Genomic DNA, 25,370 nt, shown 5'->3' with positions numbered 1-25,370 from the left:
TCAGCACATTCCGTTCTTCTGCAACCCACAGAATCATTTCAATTGCACAAACTATTGAAAGCTCTTTCTGCTGGAACGTTTAGCTCCACGAGTACTGTTAACACAGGCTTTCTCATTTCATGCAAGTCATCATGCTGAGCTTTTCTCAATTTAATCTTTTGGGGTCATCTTAGATAATTGCATAACCACTCGGATGAGTTTTGAAAACTAAATTTTCCAACACAAAACAACAAGTTCAATTACAAAACACTGTTTATAAAAGCTCCTTTAATGAATAGGCTGTTCATTTTTGACAAAATAATGAAATCAAAAGCAAAGCTTCCCACTGCAGTGTCTACATTTAAAGGAAATATTGAATTCAGAATGAAACTCTTACTGGAACAATGGGAAAATGCCTTTCTTGATTTGAAGCATAATATACATCAGCAGCAGGGCACAAGAACATTGAATTGTTCTTGAACACAGAGTTATATTTGATCAGATGCGTTGTATGCGAATATACTCTTCATATCATGATCACTTCATCTGTCAATAGAAAACTTTTTCCAATTCTTCCAGAATAAACTTCTAAGTTATAAACTATGGTCCATGCAACAGTAAATACTTTTTAAAAATAAATTTAAAGTACGCAATTTTTTTTTTTCCAATTAAGGGGCAATTTAGCGTGGTCAATTCACCTAACCTGCACATCTTTGGGATGTGGGGGTGAAACCCATGCAGACACGGGGAGAATGTGCAAACTTCATACGGACAGTGATTCACGGCGGGATTGAAACCCGGGTCCTCAGCGCCGTAGGCTGCAGTGTTAAACACTGCGCTACGTGCCGCTCTGTAAACACATTTTAATAATAATAATCACCTTTATTGTCACAAGTAGGCTTATATTAACACTGCCATGAAGTTACTGTGAAAAGCTTCTAGCCTGTTCAGGTACACAGAGGGAGAATTCCGAATGGTCAATTCACGTAACAAGCACGTCTTTCGGGACTTGTAGGGGGAAACATTGGAGCACCTGGAGGAAACCCACGCAGACACGGGGTGAAGGGGCAGGCTCCACATGGACATTGACCTAAGCCGGGAATCGAACCTGGGATCTTGGCGCTGTGAAGCAAGCGATAACTGCTATGCTACCGTGCCACCCACATTTAAAAAAAACATTCCAGCCCAGATACATTAGGTTTTCTTAATTTTATGGCATATTACAGAAGCACCTTTTATTTCCTATTTACAGTGTCAAAATCTTTTGCTCCCTTGTATGATCTTCACCCAGACCAAAAAAAAAACCCCATCAATACTTCTAAAAAGGGAAAATATGGGCAAATATTGGGTTTGATGTGTCTGTCCCAGAAGAGTTTTGCTGCATTCCTTCACTCACTCACTTCAAACAGGTTACCTACATAATTAGGTAATTTAATCAGAAATGAAAAAAAGACATGTGAATGCACACACAGAGTGACTGGGGACTGAAATAAATGGAAAAGTAACAATATCTTTTCTAGAACATTGATGTGAGCTCTCCAGCAACAAAAATCCCCATGTTGTTATGCAACATTAATAATCACAATCAGTGGGTCAATCACAGACCCAGTACTTGGGCACTGGTGAGGCACAGTGGTTCTACCTGGCACATGTAACAGTTGAATGTGTCACCAGTACATTAAAGCATTTCTGCAGGAGGAAGGAATATGTCTAATTACCATGCATATCATGCAATCCGGGGCTGATTTAGCTCACTGGGCTAAATAACTGGCTTTTAAAGCAGACCAACAGCACGGTTCGATTCCTGTATCCCTTGACAGGCGCCGGAATGTGGCGACTAGGGGCTTTTCACAGTAACTTCATTGAAGCCTACTCGCGACAATAAGCGATTTTCATTTCATTTAATTTTTCATTAATAGCTTATCTGGTATTGCATTTCTTGGTTTGACAAATACAACATCTATTTACTAAGTAAGTTTGAGAAGGACATTGGCCATTTGGACATAAAATACTAAGAATTTGAGGGAAGTCATGAAGTGTCAGCCTTGGCTCAGTGGTAGCATACAAGTCATAGGTTTGAGTTTAAGACTTCCTCCTGAAATTGGAGCCTGATACTTCAGTGCAAAAGTGAAGGAGTTCTGCATTGTCAGAGGTGATGTCTTTTGGATAAGATTATAACAATAATAAAAAAATAATAATAATAATAATAATAATAACTTATTGTCACAAGTAGGCTTCAATGAAGTTACTGTGAAAAGTCCCTAGTCGTCACGTTCCGGTGCCTGTTCGGGGAGGCCGGTACACGAATTGAACCCGCGCTGCTGCCTTGTTCTGCATTACAAGCCAGCTGTTTAGCCCACTGTGCTAAACCAGCCCCTGGTTAAACAGAGGCCCAGTCTGCCTGCCCTCTCAAACAGATATGAAGGACAAGGGCAGCAGCCACACAGGAATACCACCACCTAGAAGTTCCCCTCCAAGCCACTCACCATCCTGACTTGGAAATGTATCACTGTTACTTCATTATCGCTGGGTCAAAATCCTGGAACTCCCTCCTAACAGCACTGTGGATGGACCAACATCACAGGGGCTGCAGTGGTTCAAGGCAGCAGTTCACCATCACCTTCTCAGGGTCAACTAGGGATGGAGAATAAATGCTGGCCAAGCCCACATCCCTAAATGAATAAAAAAACAATTCAAGGCACTATTTAAAGAGGAGCTGGGGAGTTCTATCCAATTTAGTGGCTAATATTTATCCCTCAGCCAAAATTACTTGATTAAAAATCATTATTCTCATCATTTTCTCACTTGCGAGTCTATGCTGTTTGCACACTGGCTAGCTCTTTTTCCCTAAGTTACAACAATGACTGCACCTCAAAAATGTACCACTGCACAACCAAAACGGGGAGGTCTCATCCTCCACGTTCTGGGAAGCGCTTAAGGCCGTACTAAGAGGGGAAATCATTGCCTACAAAGCGCAAAGAGATAGGGAGGAAAGGGTGGCTAGGCAGAAGCTGGTCGACTCCATACTGGAGGTAGACCGTAAATACTCCGAGGCCCCGACCGTAGAGCTCCTGGCGGAGAGAAAAGAATTACAAAGGAACTTTGACCTGCTCTCCACCAGGAAAGCAGTACACCAACTCCGCCAGGCACGCGGGGCCCTGTACGAACACAGAGACAAAGCCAGCCGCCTGTTGGCACACCAGCTGAGAAAGCAGGCAGCCAGCAGGGAAATTGCGCAAATCAGGAGGTACCAGAGGCACGTGGGAAACAGAACCAGAGAGGATTAACGAAACCTTCAAGGCCTTCTACCAAGAGCTATACACCTCAGAGCCCCCAACGGGGAAGGCTGGGATGAACCGGTTTCTTGATGGACTGGACATACCAGTCGTGGGAGAGGGCAGAAAACGGGATCTGGAAGCACCACTAGCACTGGGAGAGATCATGGAGAGCATTAGCTCCATGCAGACGGGGAAGGCGCCGGGACCGGACGGATTCCCGGCGGACTTCTACAAAAAATTCGCGACAGCGCTGGCCCCGCACCTGCGGGAGATGTTCACAGACTCGCTAGCTAGGGGCACACTGCCACCCACGTTAGCACAGGCCTCAATCTCGCTGATACCTAAGAAAGACAAAGACCCAACGGAATGTGGGTCATACAGACCCATATCTCTGCTGAACGCAGACGCCAAAATCCTAGCCAAAAGGCTAGAAGACTGTGTACCTGAGGTGGTCACAGAGGACCAGACGGGCTTCGTCAAAGGTAGACAGCTTACCGCGAACATCAGGCGCCTGCTGAACGTGATAATGACCCCCTCCGGGGAGAGAACACAAGAGGTGATCGTCTCCCTGGACGCAGAAAAGGCCTTCGACAGAGTCGAATGTAAATACCTCATAGAGGTACTGGAGCGGTTCGGGCTTGGAACAGGGTTCACCGCTTGGGTAAAGCTCCTATACAACGCTCCCATGGCGAGTGTACGGACCAACAATACCAACTCCCAATACTTCCAGCTGCACAGGGGCACCAGACAAGGATTCCCACTGTCCCCGCTGCTGTTCGCACTAGCAATCGAACCGCTAGCAATCGCGCTCAGGGCAGCAAAAAATTGGAGGGGGATCCGAAGGGGAGGTAGAGAGCACAGAGTCTCACTCTATGCGGATGATCTGCTCCTCTATATCTCGGACCCACAAAGCAGCATGGACGGAATCATAGCGCTCCTGAAAGAGTTTGGAGCCTTCTCGGGCTACAAACTCAACATGAGCAAAAGTGAGATCTTCCCAGTACACCCGCAAGGGGGGGGGGGGGGGGCAGCACTAAAGGGGCTGCCGTTCAAACAAGCCCGAAATAAATTCCGCTACCTGGGGATCCAAATAGCCCATGACTGGAAAGGGATCCACAAATGGAACCTCACCAGCCTGACGGAGGAAGTTAAAAAGGACCTGCAAAGATGGAACACACTCCCGCTCTCCCTCGCGGGGAGAGTCCAGACGATCAAAATGAACGTACTGCCCAGGTTCCTTTTCCTGTTTAGATCCATTCCGATCTACATCCCCAAGGCCTTTTTCAAAGCGCTGGACAAACATATCATGGCGTTCGTATGGGGGGGTAAAAATGCTAGGATCCCAAAGAAGGTCATACAAAAACAAAATCCAGGGGGGGGCTAGCCCTCCCGAATCTACAATTCTACCACTGGGCGGCAACAGCCGAGCGAGTAAGGGGATGGATCCAGGAGCCAGAAGCCGAGTGGGTGCGTGCGGAGGAGGCCTCCTGCATGGGAACCTCCCTCCGGGCCCTCGCCACGGCAGCACTCCCATCCCCACCCAAAAAACACTCCACCAGCCCAGTGGTGACAGCCACCCTCCAATCCTGGAACCAACTGCGGCAGCAATTTGGCCTGTACAAAATGTCGGACAAGGCTCCCATCTGCAACAACCATAGGTTCAAACCAGCACTGAACGACGCCACCTTCAAAAGGTGGAGGCAGGACGGGGGGACACTGACAGTCAGGGACCTATACACGGACGACAGGATCGCAACACTGGACGAACTGACAGAGAAATTTCAGCTAGCTGGGGGGAACGAGCTACGGTACCTGCAGCTCAAAAACTTCCTACGAAAGGAGACAAGGACGTACCCACAACCGCCACGACAGACACTATTGGAAGACCTACTGGACGCAAGTATCCTAGAGAAAGGGAACTGTAGTGACATGTATGACCGACTGGTAGATAGGGACGACACCGTACTGGACGCAACAAGAAGGAAATGGGAGGACGACCTGGGGATGGAGATAGGATGGGGACTCTGGAGCGAAGCACTGCATAGGGTCAACTCCACCTCCACGTGCGCAAGGCTCAGCCTGACGCAACTAAAAGTGGTACATAGAGCCCACTTAACGAGAAACCGTATGAGTAGGTTCTTCCCGGAGGTGGAGGACAAATGTGAGCGGTGCCAGAGACGCCAGGCCAACCACGCCCACATGTTCTGGTCTTGCCCCAGACTTGTGGAGTACTGGACAGCCTTCTTCGAGGCTATGTCCAAAGTGGTGGGGGTGAGGGTGGAGCCATGCCCGATAGTGGCGGTCTTCGGGGTTTCAGACCAGCCAGATCTATTCCTGGGGAGGAGGGCGGACGCCCTTGCCTTTGCCTCCCTGATTGCCCGCCGTAGAATCCTGTTTGGCTGGCGGTCAGCAGCACCACCCAGAGCTGCAGACTGGCTGTCCGACCTCTCGGAATCTCTCCAAATGGAGAAAATCAAATTCGCCATCCGAGGGTCGGACGACGGCTTCCACAGAACGTGGGAGCCATTCATGCAACTGTTCCGGGACCTGTTTGTGGCCAACGTACATGAGGAAGAATAGTCGGGTGGCCAAGAACCAGGGGAAAATGGACGGGAATCGGGGGAAGGTAGCCGGGGGGAGGGGGGGCTACGGGCTTGGTATGGGGGTTTGATGGCAAGCCAAGGGCCAAAACCAAACTATAAATAAATGCCTATAAACATGTGCCTCGGCCATATTGGGGAATGTAAAATATGTATGCTGGCTAAAGGGGGCGGCCACAATTATTGTTATGAAGATGCTTACCTGTAAATATTCATGTTAAATTTTTGTGTTTTCCTTTTTTTTTCTCTCTCTCTAATAACTTGTAATTTGTCATATATAAAATATGAAAACTCAATAAAAAAACATTTATAAAAAAAAAATGTACCACTGCATCAGAATATGCCAATGTGTTTTAGAGCCAATGAAAGGAGCTATTTTAACAATTTATTTCTAGCAGTATTTATTCAACGAGCAATTTTGATATCTCAGCTACAGTTCAATCACCTGAAAGGTTACTTTTTGCTCTAGTTTGTACATGAAATTTGTCATGTTCATGGTAGAGCAATCGCAGCTGAATAAAATTTGGTTGCTGCAACATTATTTCCTTGTTACAGTAATAGAAGCTTTGGTCTTGCATTCAATTTTGAGACAGTTAACTAGCAATTATACTCATTAAATTATCCATCCTTAGATGTTCCAGAGATTTTCAGACAACTGATGTAAAACCTTGGATATCCAATCTTGTTCTGGTGGTCTGTGGGGAGAGCACAACATCTCTGCTATAGATAATATTTCCAGTGGCTGAAAAGCAACCATGCTCATGGTGGGCAGAATTTCCTCCCAGCAATGTCTTTCCGGTGACATTCTCTTGGAATATGGTAGACAGTTTTGGACCCCTTATTTAAGAAAATATATACTGGAATTGGAGCTAGTCCAGAGAAGGTTCACTAGCTTGATCTTAGGTATGGAAGGATTTTCTAATGAGGAGAGGTAGAATAGGTTACGCCTGTACACATTGGAGTTCAAATGAATGAGAGTCAACCTGATTGAGACATATAGGATTTTCAGGGGGCTTGACAGGGTGTTTCCCCTTGTTGGAGAGGCTAGGTCCAGAGGGCATAATCTTGAGTAAGGGGTCACCCATTAAGACAGTGAGGAGGAGGGATGTCTTCTCTTAGAGGGTAGTGAATCTGTGAAGCTCTTCACCACAGAAGGCTGTAGAGGATGGGCCATTAAGTATGTTCAAGGCTGAGATAGACAGACTTTTAATCAGTAAGGAAATCAAGGGTAATGGGGATAAGGCAGGCAAGCAGAGTTGAGGATTATAATTTCAGATCAGTCATGATCTCATTGAACGGCAGAGCAGAGCCTACATCTGCTTCCATGTCTTATGGTCTTTTATTTTGACAGGGTGCTTCAGCAGGATTACAAGTATGAATCAGCGTCAGAATTTTGACCAAGTCAGCAATATTCTGACTCAATCCAGTTATGTTACTGTTCAATTCTGCAAAGCCAGACTGGACAGACCTGTCCAACTGCTCCATTCCAGATTGCACAATGCACTTCAGCTCTTGCATTTCAGTTTGTGTTGCAGATAATCCAAACTGAGCAGAACCTTTTTCAGGTTCTATCTGTATGGCAGATGGCTGGAGACCCAGGCTATTTTGCACGATAACCTGAGTGGCCTGCAGACTTGATTGGATAACTCCTTTTATATCCACTAAATCATCTTGAATTTTGTCAAATCCTTCTTCATGCTCATGCATAAAGCCTGTTGTGAGGAGATGATTCATTTGCACAAAAGCATCACGAGACAGTGGGCTTCTTGAAGGGTTTTGCACACTTATCTGCAGATCCACTGGTTCGATGGCAGATAGTTCTGTCAAATGGAGCGCAGGGACCATACATTGCTCCAGATGGTCTTCTGACCCAACTGATATTTCGGATTCCACCTGCTTTGCTGATTCTTCTGGAGACCCAAAGGCATTGGCCACTCCCGAATTCCCTAAAGGGAAGTTGGAAGAATTCAGTGAACCAATAAGTGCTGTTTAAAAAGAAAAACGGTATTAACAAACAACATTTTTTGAAGTGCAGGGAGCAATTTTTATCCACCTCTAGCTATATTGAGATCTTGGATTTAAATGTCTCTTGTCTAAGCCATATAAAATTTTTGATATCAAACTAGTTAAATCGTCATTAATTATATAACCAATGGAATTTTAAAGAGATAATTCACGATTTATGCTTTTATTGATATAAAGCATCAAGAGAGTATCATTTTTGTAGAAGCTTTACAATCGATAAAAACTTTGTATATTTCCAGGGTCTAAAGTCCAGTTTACATCTTTCCACTTGCTGTGGATTTTATAACCAATCTGTTCACAGTTTGTTTTCTCGAAAGACCTTTTTAGTCTTACAGAGCTCCAATCGTGTTTTGTACACTTTACCAGATTATGCTCTTAGGGGCTGGTTTAGCTCACTGAGCTAAATCGCTGGCTTTTAAAGCATACCAAGCAGGCCAGCAGCACGGTTCGATTCCCGTACCAGCCTCCCCGAACAGGTGCCGGAATGTGGCGACTAGGGGCTTTTCACAGTAACTTCATTGAAGCCTACTCGTGACAATAAGCGATTTTCATTATGCTTACACAGGAGCATAGATAGATGGTCATTAAAACATATTGGTTTGTATACAAGAATGCCAAAGCAAATAGGGCTCTATGTGAAGACTATTACATTCAGGTTGGAATACAAAGAATCCTAATGTTATACCCACGGGTGTCCCTGTTGTAGTATATTATAATTAAATAGTGAGTTGAACAGGCAAACCTCTGAAAGCAAGAGACACCGGGACTATTTAGAAGAATGGTGAACATTGCTGAACCCAAAATACCTAAAAAGGTAGACTTGAAATTTGCAACATTCCCGTTTGATACCACAAAAGGTAGTAGCAGAGGTATCTGTATGGGTGGTCTCAATTTTCAGGAGGTAACAATTTCCAAAAGCTTTTTTACACTGGATATTAGAAGATTGGTTAGGGTTTTGAGAAGACGGTTCAGCAAGGAAAAACAGGAGCCTTTAGGTTGTCTTTGATCTCCAGGACATTTCTAGATGAGAAGGATAATAATAATTGCTTATTGTCACAAGTAGGCTTCAATGAAGTTACTGTGAAAAGCCCCTAATCGCCACATTCTGGCACCTGTTCGGGGAGGCCGGTACAGGAATTGAACCCACGCTGCTGCCTTGTTCTGCATTACAAGCCAACTGTTTAGCCCACTGTGCTAAACAAGATTTGACTGCAGACAGCTGAACATTGCAATCTTTGGCATGATACAGGCAAATCTGGCAATAAGACAAGTTGCACAACTGAGGTTGCAACCAGAGTTTATTCTGAAACTCAATTATATAAAAACCTAGTTCCATGTCAAATAAAAACAATATTTCAACATCTGACTTCATTAAATTAACTTGAAGAGATTTATTTCTGGTTTGTTCATTATCTTCTCTGCTGAAGGCATTGATTTCTTACTGAATTATGATTATGAAAATTCATCATATTAATATATCTCACCCAATTTTTATCGACTTCAGTGGGCTATTGACGTCTGTAAAATTCTAAAGTTGAACACAACCAGTCTTTGCCCAGAAGTTTCCATTTCAATTTCAGAAAGATTGCTAGGTTACAAGCAGGAACCCCGCCATATTTCCTCTTCTCCGGGCATATTTAGGCAAATTGGAGCACTCTCCTCTAACCAGAGATCAGTTCATGCAATCACTGAATAAACTCTCAGCAATAAACCAATTGTGAATGCTGAATTCTTATCCGATCCTTATTTCAAAGTCACTACATTTGTCGGAGAATACTCTGATAACTAAAGCCTTTTCTCCTGGTGCCATCTACAGACAAAGTGGAGGATTTGATATGCTCAATGGAAAGCATCCTTTGCTTTGCAACAAACATTTCTATGACCATCATTCTGAATAGGCTGTGGAACAGTGCATTTCTCCGTACATAATTCATCTGCTAGAATAATGTGGTTGTTGGCAGACAGTTCTTCAGTACAAGTTGCCTTATTTTCTGCTATGATCATAAAGCTAAAGGCCATCATTGTTGTACCATGGTTTTACAAGTCAAATGGCACTGTCTGTCCTCCTACAGCATTGGCTCCATATTAACTAATCCATTATAACATTTCCACATTCTACTTGCCATTCACGCACAGCCGCTTTTAAATAAATACCACTGCCTGATTACACAAACTCATTTCTGAAGATGAATATTTGTCTAATAAATATTGCATTTGCTTCGTACTTTTTATTTTTTGCATTAGCACCGGTTTTTTGTTTTTTTCTGCATTGCTTAATGTCCCCCATTCTAAGGAAATAGCTTTTTTCGTTTCACACAAAAACCCGAAAGACTTATCACTCTCCATGGTGGTGCTCACTCTGTCAAGAGCAATCAAGATTCCTTTCATTTTTCAAGCATTCTTCATAGTCAATTTCCTCAGCATTACTAGATTCTTTGTAAATTACTCACTTTTCTAATTGTTCACTGTATAACTTATCATTTCTTTTCATCACTTCTTAGGTGTCCATTTAAATGATCATTTGCTAGCTTCTCTTATTTCTGTGTCATTAACTGGAAGCACCCACACACTGGACATTTATTTCACCATTATTCAGTTTGGTTTCAAACAATTTTATGTCATTGTTTCCTTGGCTACTTGTAATCATTGCTTCATAGGAGATTTTAGATCAGCATCTTACCCACCCATTGACTCTATCTACACCTCCCGCTGTCTTGGGAAAGCGGGCAGCATATCGGGCAGAAGAAACAAAATCTGAGAGCACGTACTAAAATTCAAAAATAGCTTCTTCCCTGCTGTTACCAGACGCCTGAATGACCCTCTTCTGGACTGAACGGATCTCTCTTCACATCTTCTCTACACTCGTAGCACTATACTCCGTATGCTTTACCCTGATGTCTATGCTACATATTTACATTGTGTATTTATCGTATGTCCTATATTTCTTGTCATCCACAGAACGATCTGCCTGGCCTGCACGCAGAACAATCATTTTCACTGTACCTCAGTACATGTGACAATAAATCTAAAATCGATTGTTTGCTCTGGCTGTGTATTTCCCAAACTTTTACCATCTTTCCAAGATGCATTGTTACACAGGCACCATAATGTTCACAACTTTGCCCTTGCTGTTCATTTGGTCTTCTAAAATCTGCACTACAAGATCCTTTATTGCAGAAATATTGAACTCACATATTACTTTTTTCATCAGCAAGAAGAAATTGTTGGCTTTCATTTGATCAGTTATGGGATAATCATACTCGCCTACATTTATTGAGCTCTCACAATGGTAATAACCAGAGGACTGCTTCTTCTTGCGCATTGAGCAGAGATCAATACGTGCAAACACTTCCATGCCAAATATGGTATTTTCATATTCCTTGTAGAGCTCTGGGCAAATTTTTCGGAAACCCTGAAATGGAAAATAACATGACTTGGAAATCCTGAGCTTCATTATAGACCTGTTGTTTAGCATTGGTGTATGGGTCTGTATCAGTACAGGGGTACCAAAAATGATCTAACAGTAACAAAAACAGCTTAACCAAACAATCTAAATTTTGTTTGACCATGTTGATAGATTACAATGCTTCCTGAATGTTTGGCATCCTGCCTTGAATCAAACCATCAACATTAAGTATGCTCAACAGTTAGAGTTAAACATTTTGAACTGACTGAATTTTACTTCTTCCCACTGCACTTGTAAACATGAAAACTTTCCAGAGAACTATTATAGATCATAAATATATTTTAGTACATCACCAAGCTGGCCATTCAGTCCAAGTCTAGATTTTGTTTCAAGCTCAGAGCCAGGTTACATGGTTCATCTCATAACTTGGGTTTGATGGAATTATTACATTTTTACAAACAGAAGTCTGGAATGACAAGGGAATCATCCAACTACTGGTAAAATGTCTCCGACTACTAGGGCATAAACAAAATAAAGAGCATTGCCTGCACTTTGAGCCACAGCATGTGGGAGATCAGTCATCTTTAAGAAAATACATCCGGCAAATGCATTCATCCATACTAGACAATTGTACAAACAAATTGTGGCTCCTCTATTCATTGCTGAATGTTAAGGTTCCATTATAAAAACACACCTGTCATTAATACTATTTTAATGGCTTTATAACATCTCACAATGTGCTTGTTCAAATAATTGCAAGAAAATGCTTGTGCTTTGGATTGTTTTACTTCATTAAAAAAAGCAGATTGACAGAGCAGGAACTTCAATCATAAACTGTGTTCATCTTTCCTATAACTCGGTTTGAATCTTTCCAATTAGCTTTCTATCCCTGCCATAGCCCACACAAAGTGACAAGTTGTTTTTTTTATCCTGGCTGGGCCAGGATTATTTCCCATCACCTAGGAGGTGGCATTTAAGAGTCAACCACATTGCGTGTATCTGGAGTCACATGGAGGCCAGACCAGGCAAGAGTGGCAGATTTTCTTCCCTCAAAAAGGACATCAGTGAACTAAATGGGTTTTGACAATAAATCGACAATGGTTTCATGGTCATCATTGGACTTTTAATACCAGATGTTTTATTCAATTCAAATTTCATCATCTGCCATGGTGGGATTTAAACCCGGGACCACAGAGAATTACCCTGGATCTCTGGAATACTAGTCCAGTTACAATACTACTACCCCGCTGCCTCCCCAAAGTTTACAATCATAGGGTTTTTATCCCTAGTCATCCTCTCTGCAGCCTGCAAGATGAACCAGAAGATTATTCTGAGCCAACATCTCTCCTCCACTCTTGTTGAGTGGGACTGTTCTGATTTGATATCATTACTGCATCGGATGGTAGCTCATCTCTCCCAGTGTTGGAACTATTATATCTGGAATCCCCTAATACTTGGGCATTTCACTTCTGCAACAATTGGCTGGCTTTGTCAACAGCATCCTCAGTTAGGAGGTTAGATTATATGCACAATGGTGACGTCCAGATCTACCATTCCACCACTGCTCTCAACTTTCCAATGACACCATCATCACACACCTATTCTCGATAAGCTACAATTTCCTTAAATTAAATATTGGGAAGCCCAAAGCCATGATCCTTGGCCCCCACCATAAGCTCCATATCCTCGAAATCAAAACACAGCCCTCTCACTAACCACCATCTCAGACTGCTTGTGATCGGTGTTCCATTGGACCCCAAGCTTCGATTCTGAACTCTTAACTTCTCACAAAGATGGATTTTTCAAAGCACTAGATGCCTTATTCAAAGCACTAGACAAACTAATCATGGCATTCGTATGGGGGGGGGAGGGGGGGAAGAATGCTAGAATCCCAAACAAGGTCCTGCAAAAAACAAAATCCGGGGCGGCGACAGCCACGCGAATAAGGGGATGGGTCATGGAGCCAGAAGCCGAGTGGCTGCGCGAGGAAGAGGCCTCCTGCAAGGGGACCTCCCTCTGGGAACTCGCCAGGGCGGCACTCCCATCCCTACCCAAAAAACACTCCAGCAGCCCAGTGGTGATAGCCACCCTCCAGTCCTGGAACCAACTACGGCAGCAATTTAGCCTGACCAAAATGTCAGACAAAGCTCCCATGTGCAACAACCGTAGGTTCACACCAGCACTGACTGACGCAACCTTTAAAAGTGGGGACAGGATGGAGGGACACTGACAGTCAGGGACCTATACACGGATGGCAGGATCGCAACACTGGATCGCAACACTGGACAAACTGACAGAGGAATTCCAGCTAGCTAGGAGGAACGAGCTAAGGGGCGCAATTCTCCCAAAGGGAGACAAACAGCCGACACCGGAGTGAAAACCAGAGTGTTTCACTCCAGCGTCGGAGGCCACTCCTCACCCTCTATTCTCCCCCCCACCCCCCCGGGGGCTAGGAGCGGCGGCGCGTAAATTCTGAGCGCCCAGCCTCGACGCTGGCGTCAAAGCGGCGTGCCGGGAATGACACGGCCAGCGGCGCCTAAGTGACGTCAGCCGCGCATGCGCGGTTGCCGTCTTCCCCTCCGCTGCTCCGCAAGACACGGCGGCTTGATCTTGCTGGGCGGCGGAGGGAAAAGAGTGCGTCTTTTAGAGAGCCAGCCCGCGATCGGTGCCCACCCAACATCTCCTGAGCACGCCCATGGTGCTCGATCCTCCCTCCTCCCCCCACATACAGCGGTCGTGAGCTGTTCACGCAGGCAGCAACCAGGTGTGGTTGGCGCCAGCGTGAACTGGTGGGTTCGGCAGGCTGCTCGGCCCATCCGGGCCAGAGAATTTCCGGTCGCCGTGAGAAATGGCGAGCGGCGATTCTCCGAGCGGCCTGTCGCAAAACGCGACACGCCATTTTGGGGCGGGGGGTGCCAGGGCGGCGTGGCATGATTCGCCCGGCCCTCCCGCGATTCTCCCACCTGGCGCGGGGTGCGGAGAATCGCGGCCAAGGTACCTACAACTCAAAAACTTCCTACGAAAGGAGACAAGGACGTACCCTCAACCACCATGACAGACATTACTGGAAGAGTTACTGGACACGAGCATCCTAGATAAAGGGAACTGTAGCGACATGCATGACCGACTGTTGGAAAGGGTCGATACCGTACTGGACGCGAAATGGGAGGAAGACCTGGGGATTGAAATAGGGTGGGGACTCTGGAGCAAAGCACTGCATAGGGTCAACTCCACCTCCACCTGCGCCAGGCTCAGCCTGACGCAACTAAAAGTGGTACATAGAGCCCACTTAACAAGAACCCGTATGAGTAGGTTCTTCCCGGAGGTGGAGGATAGATGGGAACGATGCCAAGGAGGCCCAGCTAACCACACCCACATGTTGCCCCAGACTTGCAGGGTACTGGACAGCCCTCTTCGAGGCAATGTCCAAAGTGGTGAGGACGAGGGTGGAGCCATGCCCGAAAGTGATGGTCTTTGGGGTATCAGACCAGCCAGATCTATTCCTGGGGAGGAGGGTGGACGCCCTTGCCTTCCTGATCACCCGCCGTAGAATCCTGTTCAGCTGGCGGTCAGCAGCACCACCCAAAGCTCTCGGAACCTCTCCAAATGGAGAAAATCAAATTCGCCATCCGAGGGTCAGACGACGGCTTACACAGAACGTGGGACCTGTTTGTGGCCAACAAACAAGCAGAAGAATAGCCAGGTAGCCAAGAATCAGGGGAAATGAGCTGAGACGGGAGAGGGAGGGATAGACCGGGGGGAGGGGGGGGGGGGGGAACAGCTAAACCTAAGAGAAAAGAAAGGCGAACCACAGGAGAAGGGGGGGGGGGGGGGGGAGGGGAGAAGAAAGAGGGAGGGGACGGGGAACAATAGAGGGGAACCAGAGAGGTGGGGGTTTGGGGGGGGGGGGGGGGGGGGGGAGAGACAAGGGAATGACAGCCGGAAGGAGGGCATGGGAAACAATAACAAACTTGGCATCTACAGGAGCAGAGAGCAAGGAAAATACGGGCGAAAGACGAAAAACGGCTGAAGCGGAGGTGAACGCGAGACGACAATGGCAGCGAAAACCGTCCGGGAGAAGTGACAACACCAACACCCGATCCATTCGCGTACTGCCCTCTGTAATTGTTTCTCCGGCACCCAAATGTATATGTACCCCTCCATTTCCACCACCAGCCCCACCCCCCCACAAACCCATGCTTCCTTATATGTTTAAAAAAATAATATTGCCCATTGTACAGAGTCGCTGTTGTTGAGCTAGTGTATTATACCCTACCAATTATTTTATTTTAATTTTTTTTGTGCGTGTTCCCTTCTCTTCTATTAAATATGCTTTGTTCAAAAACCCAATAAAAAAACATGTAAAAAAATGGAACATCAGTAAAACGTGGAAATAAAAATACTGGTCCGAACTGCTTTTTTCTTCTGGGATCGCCTACTTGCAAATTGACTCTTAGCCCACCTGTTAGAGAAAAGCCGATCCATATCTGAAAAAGTGTGTTGGATGCAGGTTCAACAGTAACTTTCAGAAGCGAATTGGATATATACTTGAAAGGGAAAACGCGCAGAGGTCTGGGAAAAGAGTGGGACTACTTGGACAGCTTTTTCATAAAGCTCCAGCACGGGCATGATGCAAAATAATAACTAAGATTTTATGCCTGTGGCCTCCAGCCTTTGATTATTACAATACTGCTATGGAAGGGCCCTCCACCTCTCCAAGCTTCAACTCATCCGAAACTCAACTCCTAGTGGGCTGTTTAGCTCACTGGGCTAAATCGCTGGCTTTGGAAGCAGACCAAGGCAAGCCAGCAGCACGGTTCAATTCCCGTAACAGCCTCCCCGAACAGGCGCTGGAATGTGGCGACTAGGGGCTTTTCACAGTAATGTCATTCGAAGCCTACTCGTGACAATAAGCGATTTTCATTTCATTTTCTATCAGGAATAAACATTCCTCTCCCATCACCCCACTTTTTCTGACTACCATTGGTCTCTGGTCACCCAGTATCCGAAATTAATGTTTAAATACTCATGACTCAACAATAAATTTTCTATAAGCTCCTCCGCCCTGTCAACACCACCCTAACTTGTCCATAATTCTGGTGTTCTTCTCTGACATCATATCTCTGTCCCTTTTCACTTTGTCATCTAGGCCCCATGCTTTTGTATCCCTTCCCTGAAACCATACAACTACCTTACGACTCCTTTCTTTCATCAAGCTTTTGATCACCTGTCCTTATAGCTCTTGCCTCGATTTGACAATTAAAAACAAATCCTCTGCAGTGTGACAAGACAATTCCTTTTAAATTAAAGCAAAATGCTATTGTATAAACGCAAGTAATTGTTGAATAAATAAATATACACATAAAATTGAAAGTAACCAAGATAAATGTAAGAAGTCAGTGAAGAGTCTGTAGTATGTAAATTTACAGATTTTAAACATTCATCTGCAGTTCTGGAAGGAATTCTCGAGGGAACCGCCTGACACAAAGGAGCTGTCAGAATATAGCAGAACATCAGCTACATCTCTTATGTTCCAAAAATTCAACTGTTTCTACAAACGTCTCAGTGCATGAAGAATCATGGCATCACACCCATATTTCTCCCATAACAACAGTATATATTTTCCATTAGAATACGTTTTAGTAAATTTCCTTTTCTTTAATCATTTTAATTTATTTCATTTTTCTGATGGATGGTTAAAAGCAAATGGTCTACTCCCAGCTGCCTCTGGGATGTTTACATCTAACCTTCAGGATACACTAAAGGCTTATTGACACAACACTCCCTGCAGATTTTAATTTTCCTCGGAGATTCCAGCCTTATAATCTACTTATGTTTTTTTTAAAAAATATTTTAATTGTTTTTCACATTTTCTCTCAAATTTGCACCCACCAACAACAAACAGTAACGAATACAATGTCAATCCCCATATCAACAACAATCCTATCCTCCCACCAACCCCCAGACAACCGCCCACATGTTGACATAAACAAATAACAAAAAGGAATCAGGAATCACCCATAGTCATCGTTAACACATACAGTCCCCGTCCCCTCCCAATACCCCCCCCCCCCTCCAAAACTGGATGCTATCCAGTTCTTGAAAATGCATGATGAATAATGTCCATGAATTGTAGAACCCTTCCATCCTTCCCCTCAGTTCAAACTTAACCTACTCAAGAGTCAAGAATCCCAACAGGTCCCCCCGCCATGCCAGGGCACAGGTGGAGAGGTTGCTCTCCATCCCAACAGGACCCGCCTTCGGAAAACCAACAAGGCGAAGGCTACAACATCTGCCTCCGCGCCCGTTTCCAACCCCGGCTGGTCCGATACCCGAATGTGGCCTCACGAGGGCCTGGGTCCAGTTTCACATGCACCACTTTAGAGATTACCCTAAAAACCTCCTTCCAGTAATCCTCCAGCTTTGGACAGGACCAAAACATATGAACGTGATTTGCTCGCAACATTCACACATATCTTCTACCCCCTCAAAGAGCCGGCTCAGCCTCGCCCTTATGAGGTGTGCTCTATATAACACCTTCAGATGCATCAGCCCCAACCTCGCGCACAAGGTGGAGGCATTCACTCTTCGGAGCACCTCACACCAGATCCCCGCCTCCATACCCTCTCCCAACTCTTCCTCCCACTTTGCTTTGATCCCTTCCAGTGGTGCCTTCTCCTCTTCCAAAATAGCCCCGTAAACCCCCAACACAACCCCCTTCTCCAGTCCCCCTTCCGTCAGCACCTCCTCCAGCAATGTGGAGGCCGGCTCCACCGGGAAGCTCTATCTCCTTCCTGGCAAAATCTTGAACCTGCATGTATCTAATAATCTACTTGTTCAATATTATTCAGGTGGTGAATGGAAGGGAGTGCTACTGCTAGCTGCATTCAGTGCTAACCTATAGCTTTCAAAACTAGTTACGGTATTTCTACTGGAATTTTCCTCATCTTGGCCACCAGCTTCCATACTTTACACAATTTCCTAAAACAGAAACACTCCCCCATCTTTTGCTTAAAATAATCTGTTTGCTTCAAAGTTGAAAACCATTAGCAATCCAATTTCTGAAATGGGAAATTGATTTTGTGGATCGCAAGACAGCCAGCCATCAACCTCCCCAGGAAGCAATGCACAAAAACAACAACTTTCTTCCAATTCTACCAATGATTAACAAAGTAACCCATTGGCAATAGAGATTGATATGGCAGCATTCAATTTTAGCTGAGAGAAATGCAGCTCTTTGAGAAGAGGAGGATTTAGTTGCTTGATAATGCAGAACTTGAGTATTGCTGAGAAAAAGAGACATACTGTTGAAGACTTCTGTCCTGATTAATACAAGACAAAACAGCATGTCTCCTTCAGCAGTGATAAGTAAATAGGGAGCCATTGCTTTACAAACAACCTTCATTACCAGGAAGAGCTTTTAACTTCTACTACTCCCCAGTCAACAAAACGTTCTTACTTATACATTTGAAAAGATTTGGTTCATCAGTGTTAGGAACTTGCATTAAGTACAACTGATATACTGTATTTTAGATTAAATATGATCTGTTAGATATTGATTATCACAGGATCCCTACAGTGCAGAAAGAGGCCATTCAGCCCATCGAGTCCGCATCGACACCTTGAAAGACCATAATACCTTGGTCCAACTCCCCGCCCTGTAGCCCCACGCTAAGGGGCAATTTAGCATTGCAATCTAACCTGCACATCTCTGGACTATGGGAGGAAACCCTCAGACACAGGGAGACCGTGCAAACTCCACACATGGGAATCTAACCTGGATCCCTGGTGTTGAGAGAGGCAGTAGTGCTAACGATTGTGCCACCGTGCCACCCTGGAGTTCATGTCATTAGGCTGGAGTCCAGGTCACATCCGCCACATTTTTCCTCAAGTCATAGGTACAGCTATAGGCATATTTGCCCACAGCTTGAACACTTGTTCTTCAATGTTAGATTACAAATTGCATCTTGTTTTCCGAAGAAATTATCGTCCTTCATTCAATATCTTATTCTGCCAGTACACCACACAAGTGCCAGGCAACTATCATTTCAACGAAAACAAAGGCCGGAATTCTCTGGTGCCGCTGGCAGCTCACCCCGTCCTGTGAGTTTCCTGGCGGCTTGGACTGGCTTCAATGGGAATTCACATTGACAGCAATGGGACCAGAGAATCCCGCCGCCAGCAAATGGTGCACTGCTTCCCACCGTGACCAGGAGGCTGGAGAATCCCACCTAAAATCTAATCCCCTCCAGAGACCTCTTGACATTCATTGGGATTATCATCCCTTCACCATTAACATTCTAGCATCACCTTTGACCAGAAGTTTAACTGGACCAATCACATAAATAATGTGACTACAAGAGGTCACAGACTGGGAATTTTGCAGTAAGTAATTCTTTCCTCCCACTCCTACCTCTTCTCCCCAAAGCCTTTCCAACATCTGCAAGGCACGGAGTGTGATGGAATACTTCCCACTTTCCTAGATGAGTGCAGCTCCATCAACTCTCAAGAAGCTCTGCACCATCCAGGAAAAAAGCTGCCTATTTGGTGGCACACCACCCACTGCAACAACTCGCCAAAGGCTTCTTCAAACACTAGCTTCCAAACCCCAACCTCTACCACCAAGACGGACAAGGGCAACACATGCATGGAAACACCACCACCTGCAAATTCCCCTCCTGGGTTGCACATCATCCTGTCGGAAACATAGTTCTAAGTAATAAACTACACCTTTGTCATTGCCGAGTCAAAATCCTGGAACGCTGTGTGGGAGTACCTAGACCACACAAAGCATCAGTTCAGGAGGTGACTCACTACCACCTTCTCAAGTAATTAGGAAAGGGCAATGTCCGACCTTGCCAGTGATAACCACATCCCATGATTGAAAAAATAAAACCACATTCTACCTGGATTAGTCTATGCGAGTAGGGGATTGGAGGAGGGGGGTGGTTGGTTGGACAGTGGTGTAAAATGAGAGATCAGTTATTTAAAAAAAACATTTTACACATGGTAATGTTGTGGAAAGTTTGAAATGCCCACCCTTGCTTTTAGAAGGCTATTTCTCAGCATCAAATCAATATATATCTTGCTTCTAAACAGAGTTGTCTGAGGCAGACAAATTGGATTGAATGAAAAGCATCTCGATCCACTGGCATCTCACCAGGGGGCTGCCACTCATTGAAGCCGGTTGTTGTACCAAAAAAACCAGTCAGGCAGTTTCAAGGGCTTTTAGATATCAGTAAATTGACAGTGCTGCATATTTTGGAAATTTGCCTTTGTAATCTTCCTTTGTCTCAGTTTAGACTTCAGAGAAAAGTGGGATTGTACCTAGGAGGATTAAGGTTTCATCAGCCAACCTCTGCCTTGTCAAGCAATTAATGAATTAGACCTAATGAAACACTTGGGTGAATATCCAGTTTCAAGTTAGATCAGTCCATCTCCTTCCCTTAACCCTACCCAGATGACAACAACATTTAATGACTAAAGAGATCTCTGGTCTTTTGACAGAAAACCTGGCCATCAAAGTTCTCTCTATTTTAGAAAAAACCTTCATTGATAGACAATCCTCTGCTCTCTTCTCCATTTTGCCTTGGGTTCAATATTTCAGTTGCAACTTAACACAAGTTTACATTCATGTACAGCCAGAGAAACTTCTATTTAAAAAATGGACGGGAGAACAAATTGAATGATTGCGGAGATTTAGCTTTGGAAACTTTAACCACGGTGGATATTAAATTGCTTTTGAAAATTGCATACTTCAGCAGAAAAAGGCTCCTGTCCCATTTAAATCTGTCTGGTCGAATGCCCATCAATAGATTTTCAAACAATCTTCTGAAGGGATCTGCCAATACTGCAATACTGAAAGTTCAGAATTAACACACCAAATGTAAGAGCAAGTTCTGCAGAGAAGGCAAGTTCTGTAGAGAAGCACCAATGTATGTGAGGTATTGTGGGTCATGTGTCTAAATTACATGCATGCATTGACTTGTATGTTAAGTAAGGATTGAAGGGAGACCCTGGGAAGTTTTAGGACATTTGCTGTAGCAACTGCCAAGGACAAAAAAGGTAGAGATATAGGAACATAAAAAATGACGAATGGGAAGAGATCAGCTGATTCATCAACTTTGTCCCATAGTGATGGTCCAATCAAGTATCATGACCCCCAACACTATTCCATCACCGACTGGCTCATGCCCTCCTTGGGAAATGCAAAAAACTAAATTTAAAGTAAGGCCCTACACCAATTAAAAAGGAGGAGAAGAGAAAAATCCCTCTCTGACCTTCAGAAGGCAATAGAGTTACAGGAGCCCCCTTGTCCAGTACCCTGACATTATACACAATAGGAAAATATAGAAGCAGGAAGGCTATTTTAGATATCCCAGATGTAGTTTACAGATTTTCCACAAGATGGTAGTGTTTAAAAGAGCAAATCAAAATTTTTAAAAATGGATTATGACTCATTTTAATTCATTAAAGTATTCAAAATTGCTTCCCAGGAAATTTGTTTAAAGTTTTAAATTGAGTCAAATGATCTGCAACAACATAAAAGTTTAATGTTAAAATCCAAACACTAAAACTAGATTTTTGCATATGATATAATGGCACAATTGTATTGCAAAATAAGATTCCCTTCCATTCCAATGGGCTAAATGCAGATATGCTCAAAAACAAAATGCATCAGAACACTTTCAAACTAAAATAATTTGTCACACTAGTGTTGTTTCAGAGACCCAGCATATCCAGAAAGTGACCATGAAATCTCCTCCACTGCATCCATCTTGTTCAATCTATTTTTGTGAAACCGTAAATATCTTCATTTTGCCAAAGTTTCAGCAATGCATCTTATGACCAGTAGCCAAGGGAACACTTGGGTTACTTGTTCCTTGATAGTGGTTCTCCAACAGGTATCCACAGACAGTTGGGATGAACGTGAAAACATTTACGGTCAGGGTGGGCAAACAGCTGGGATGAAAAGTGAAAACATTTACGGTCAGGGTGGGCTTTGTGGGCGGGCACTCTGGACAAGAGTAAGAGAATAAGTGGCAGCTGGAGGTGGACCAGCTGCGTGCAAGAAAGTAGGAGCAGAGCGTGACTGCCACATTAACAAATTAGGCAGGCTGTCTCTCACAAAGGAGGAGTGCACAAGGAGCAGTGGCGTGCAGAGGTCTGGTGATGCCCGGGGCAAATCTTGATCATATGCCCCAAAGACTCAAGTATAAGGCCTAATATACTGAGAAATATTATGAGAAAGGAAAACATTTTGAATATATAAACACAGATGAAACATGAAATAAACGCTTTATTCGATTTTAATATAAATCAATCAAATTTATTAAGTTATTTTCCCCAAATGATACCTCCTGTCACAAAACACCTGAACTACTTCACTTTTTAAGTGGGTCGGCGCAGACTCGATGGGCCAAATGGCCTCCTTCTGTACTGTATATTTTATGTTCTATTACAGCACCTCATTGACTTAAAGTCCTTGGAACACCCTGTGATCATGGAAGACACTATATAAATGCACATCTTTCTTTATCAGATCTCATCAAATAAAATCAGCATCAGAAACTGCCTCCTATATTTTTAAAAATCAACACACCTGCCATTACATTTTACCAAATTAATAGTAAAAATGATCTTTTCCTAGGTTTTCCTTTCAGAGGAATGGCTAATAATTTATTGATAATGCCCAATACATACAATCAATATTGCATTAATCATAGAAATTGAAGCTTTTTGTCTTTTTAGTCTTATTTTTGTTTTTGGAAGAGATTTAATTGTACTTTTAATCCAGTATTTCATTGCCATATTTTGGTAATATTTCAATTTTACTACTGGAAATCATTAAATTCAGAACAGATTTTTATTGACCAAGTTGTCATTCTAGTCTTTTCAGAATTTGTGTTTCACTCCTCTGACAACTCATGGGGCCAAGCCATCGAAAATAATACTGCTACTGATCAGAAACTGGCTGAAATTTTGAAAACATGGGCAATGCAAGGAAAATTTGCTCTCATGTTTGCTGCAACAATATCTCGGCTATCGCCCAACATAATGGGGGGGGGGGGCTGGCAAACTTAGCTGCCCACCGCAGGAGGGAACAGAAAAGAAAACCACACTGCTCGTTAAAACGGGCTGCCACCGTCACCTGCTGCCGTCCACACACCACTTTTGCGTTCAGTTTACATCGTCAACAACCGTGCCCATGCACGCCTGGGGCCAGCTGACCTGCCCTCCCCTCCCCACTCAAGTAGCCGAAGTAGTCCAAAGTTACCTGCCTTCCCCATCAACAGCGCTCGCGCGAGCGGGCCAACCCCTCGCCTTCGCTCGGCGGTTGCTCTCGGAATGCTCCGGGCACTTCCCAAGACGGCGCTCGCGACCGCCTCGAGCTGTTTACCGACACTCCATCCAAAAACACACACACAAGTGTCAGGTTTCGTGGGGGGGTGGGGGGGGAAGAGTGGTTGTCAGACGGAAGTGACGGCACCATAGGCCGGCCAGGCGGGAGGAGCTCGAGGCGCTTGGGGGCCAATGGCGGCACGCCGGGAGAGCGCGCGGAGCGAGTGAGCGTGCACACAGGGTGAGGTTGTGCCACTCAACACTGCAAGCGTCCAACGTGCACACACTGAGCAAAGGTTAGGGTTTAACGCGTGTCTGCACACAGGGAAAAACACATTGATTTACAAAACGCTGTTTGTTTGAGGTCCCACATCTGCCTGGAACGGGCACCTTCCTATTCACAACTGGCAGGAATAAGTTTATTTGTTAATCTGATTGAATGCCCCCATCCAATGGATGCCCGGGGCCAACGCACCGTCGGCCCCCCCCCCCCTCTGCACGCCACTGACAAGGAGCGCCAAGAGTGGTACAAAGATCACTAGGTTACCAAGCCTGGTCATGGATGGCAGGTAGGTTCAGCCTTTTTCAAGAGGCAAGAGTTTTTTTTTTAATTAAAAAAATATTGAAGTGCAAGAAAAAACTCCCCAAGTTCACCCAGTGTGCCATTTTCTTCAAGGTCATCTCTGTTAGTGAGTAGAACTGTAAAGTCTACTGGTTTAGAATGAGCATTATGAATTGATTTACATATTTAATTAAGAGGGGATTTACAAATTATTAATATACTTGGCAATGTTGTTCTTCAACCAAGCAAATTTGAGAAACATTGTTCTTGGGTATTGTGTAATACGTCTATCCACCACATTTGCCTATCCACCAAAAGCAACTTCCCCTTTACCTCCGCATGTTGTTTGGAGGGGGGGGGGGGTGGGATTTTATAGAACCACAAGAGCTGGAAATGTGGTTTGTGGGCAGCCTGAATTAGGCAGGATGCAAGATTTCAATTTCCCAATGGCAGATTGAGATGCAGAAATAAAGTTAGTGGCCTGTGGTGGGTTCATACTCCGAATACATTTTGTATGCCATGAATATTAATTAGAGTAAACAATTATTTAAAAATAAAATTCTACCTCCTGGCATACAAAGAACTCGGCGCATCAGATTCACGCTTGTGCAATTGTGTCGGAAGTCAGTGATTTTGATGTTGAACTTTGCAGAACATGGAGGAGATCAAGAGGATAGCAGCTTACTGGAGGAGTGGAAGGAGGGCGAGGTCAAGGGAACAAGGGTGAAATGGAAGGCCATGCCAGTCTGGGTGTGGTGGGGACAGTCATGGTATGGAATTGAGGGGCCGAATGGACATAGTCAATGCTGCCCAAATGTGGGTTCATCTCAAGGTGGTGGCTGGCAACGTCTGTACAGGCCTCGGGTTCACCAGAACATTTCAATTATCTTCACTGAGCGTGACCTCGGACAATGTCCCTTACATGCACAGAAGGGAGGGTCAGCTACAAGTTCAACCAAGTCCCACAGAATGGCTTAACACACTGCAAATTCAATAGTGAACAAAAACATCCACAATAAAAGAAATGCCTCTAACTCCCATGTACCCATCAATTCATGTCAAACATGAGACATTTAGTAATTTAACCATTTAGCTCCGACTAAACTAGCCCCAACACAGAGGGCACACGTGAATAAAGTGAACAAAGAACAAAGAATACTATAGCAAAGGAATAGGCC

General features: G+C 44.5%; 1 protein-coding gene across 2 annotated transcripts in view; it reads right to left on the bottom strand.

Annotated features, from left to right (window-relative positions):
* Positions 1 to 7,666: 7,666 nt before the first annotated feature.
* LOC119972947 (A-kinase anchor protein 7) overlaps positions 7,667 to 25,370 on the bottom strand; it is a 48,425-nt gene continuing 30,721 nt past the window's right edge. For both annotated transcript variants that reach the window (XM_038810479.1, XM_038810480.1), the window contains 2 exons: positions 11,151 to 11,294; positions 7,667 to 7,803 (listed from right to left, as the gene is read on the bottom strand). In XM_038810479.1, coding sequence (XP_038666407.1) covers positions 7,681 to 7,803; positions 11,151 to 11,294 — 267 coding nt within the window. In that variant the 3' untranslated portion in view covers positions 7,667 to 7,680. The remainder of the gene's footprint in view (positions 7,804 to 11,150; positions 11,295 to 25,370) is intronic.

This window comes from Scyliorhinus canicula, chromosome 10 (genome assembly GCF_902713615.1).
Source record: "Scyliorhinus canicula chromosome 10, sScyCan1.1, whole genome shotgun sequence".
Lineage (NCBI taxonomy): Eukaryota > Metazoa > Chordata > Chondrichthyes > Carcharhiniformes > Scyliorhinidae > Scyliorhinus > Scyliorhinus canicula.
Note: the sequence above shows the minus strand (reverse complement) of the source record. Positions and strands in the feature narration are given on the sequence as shown.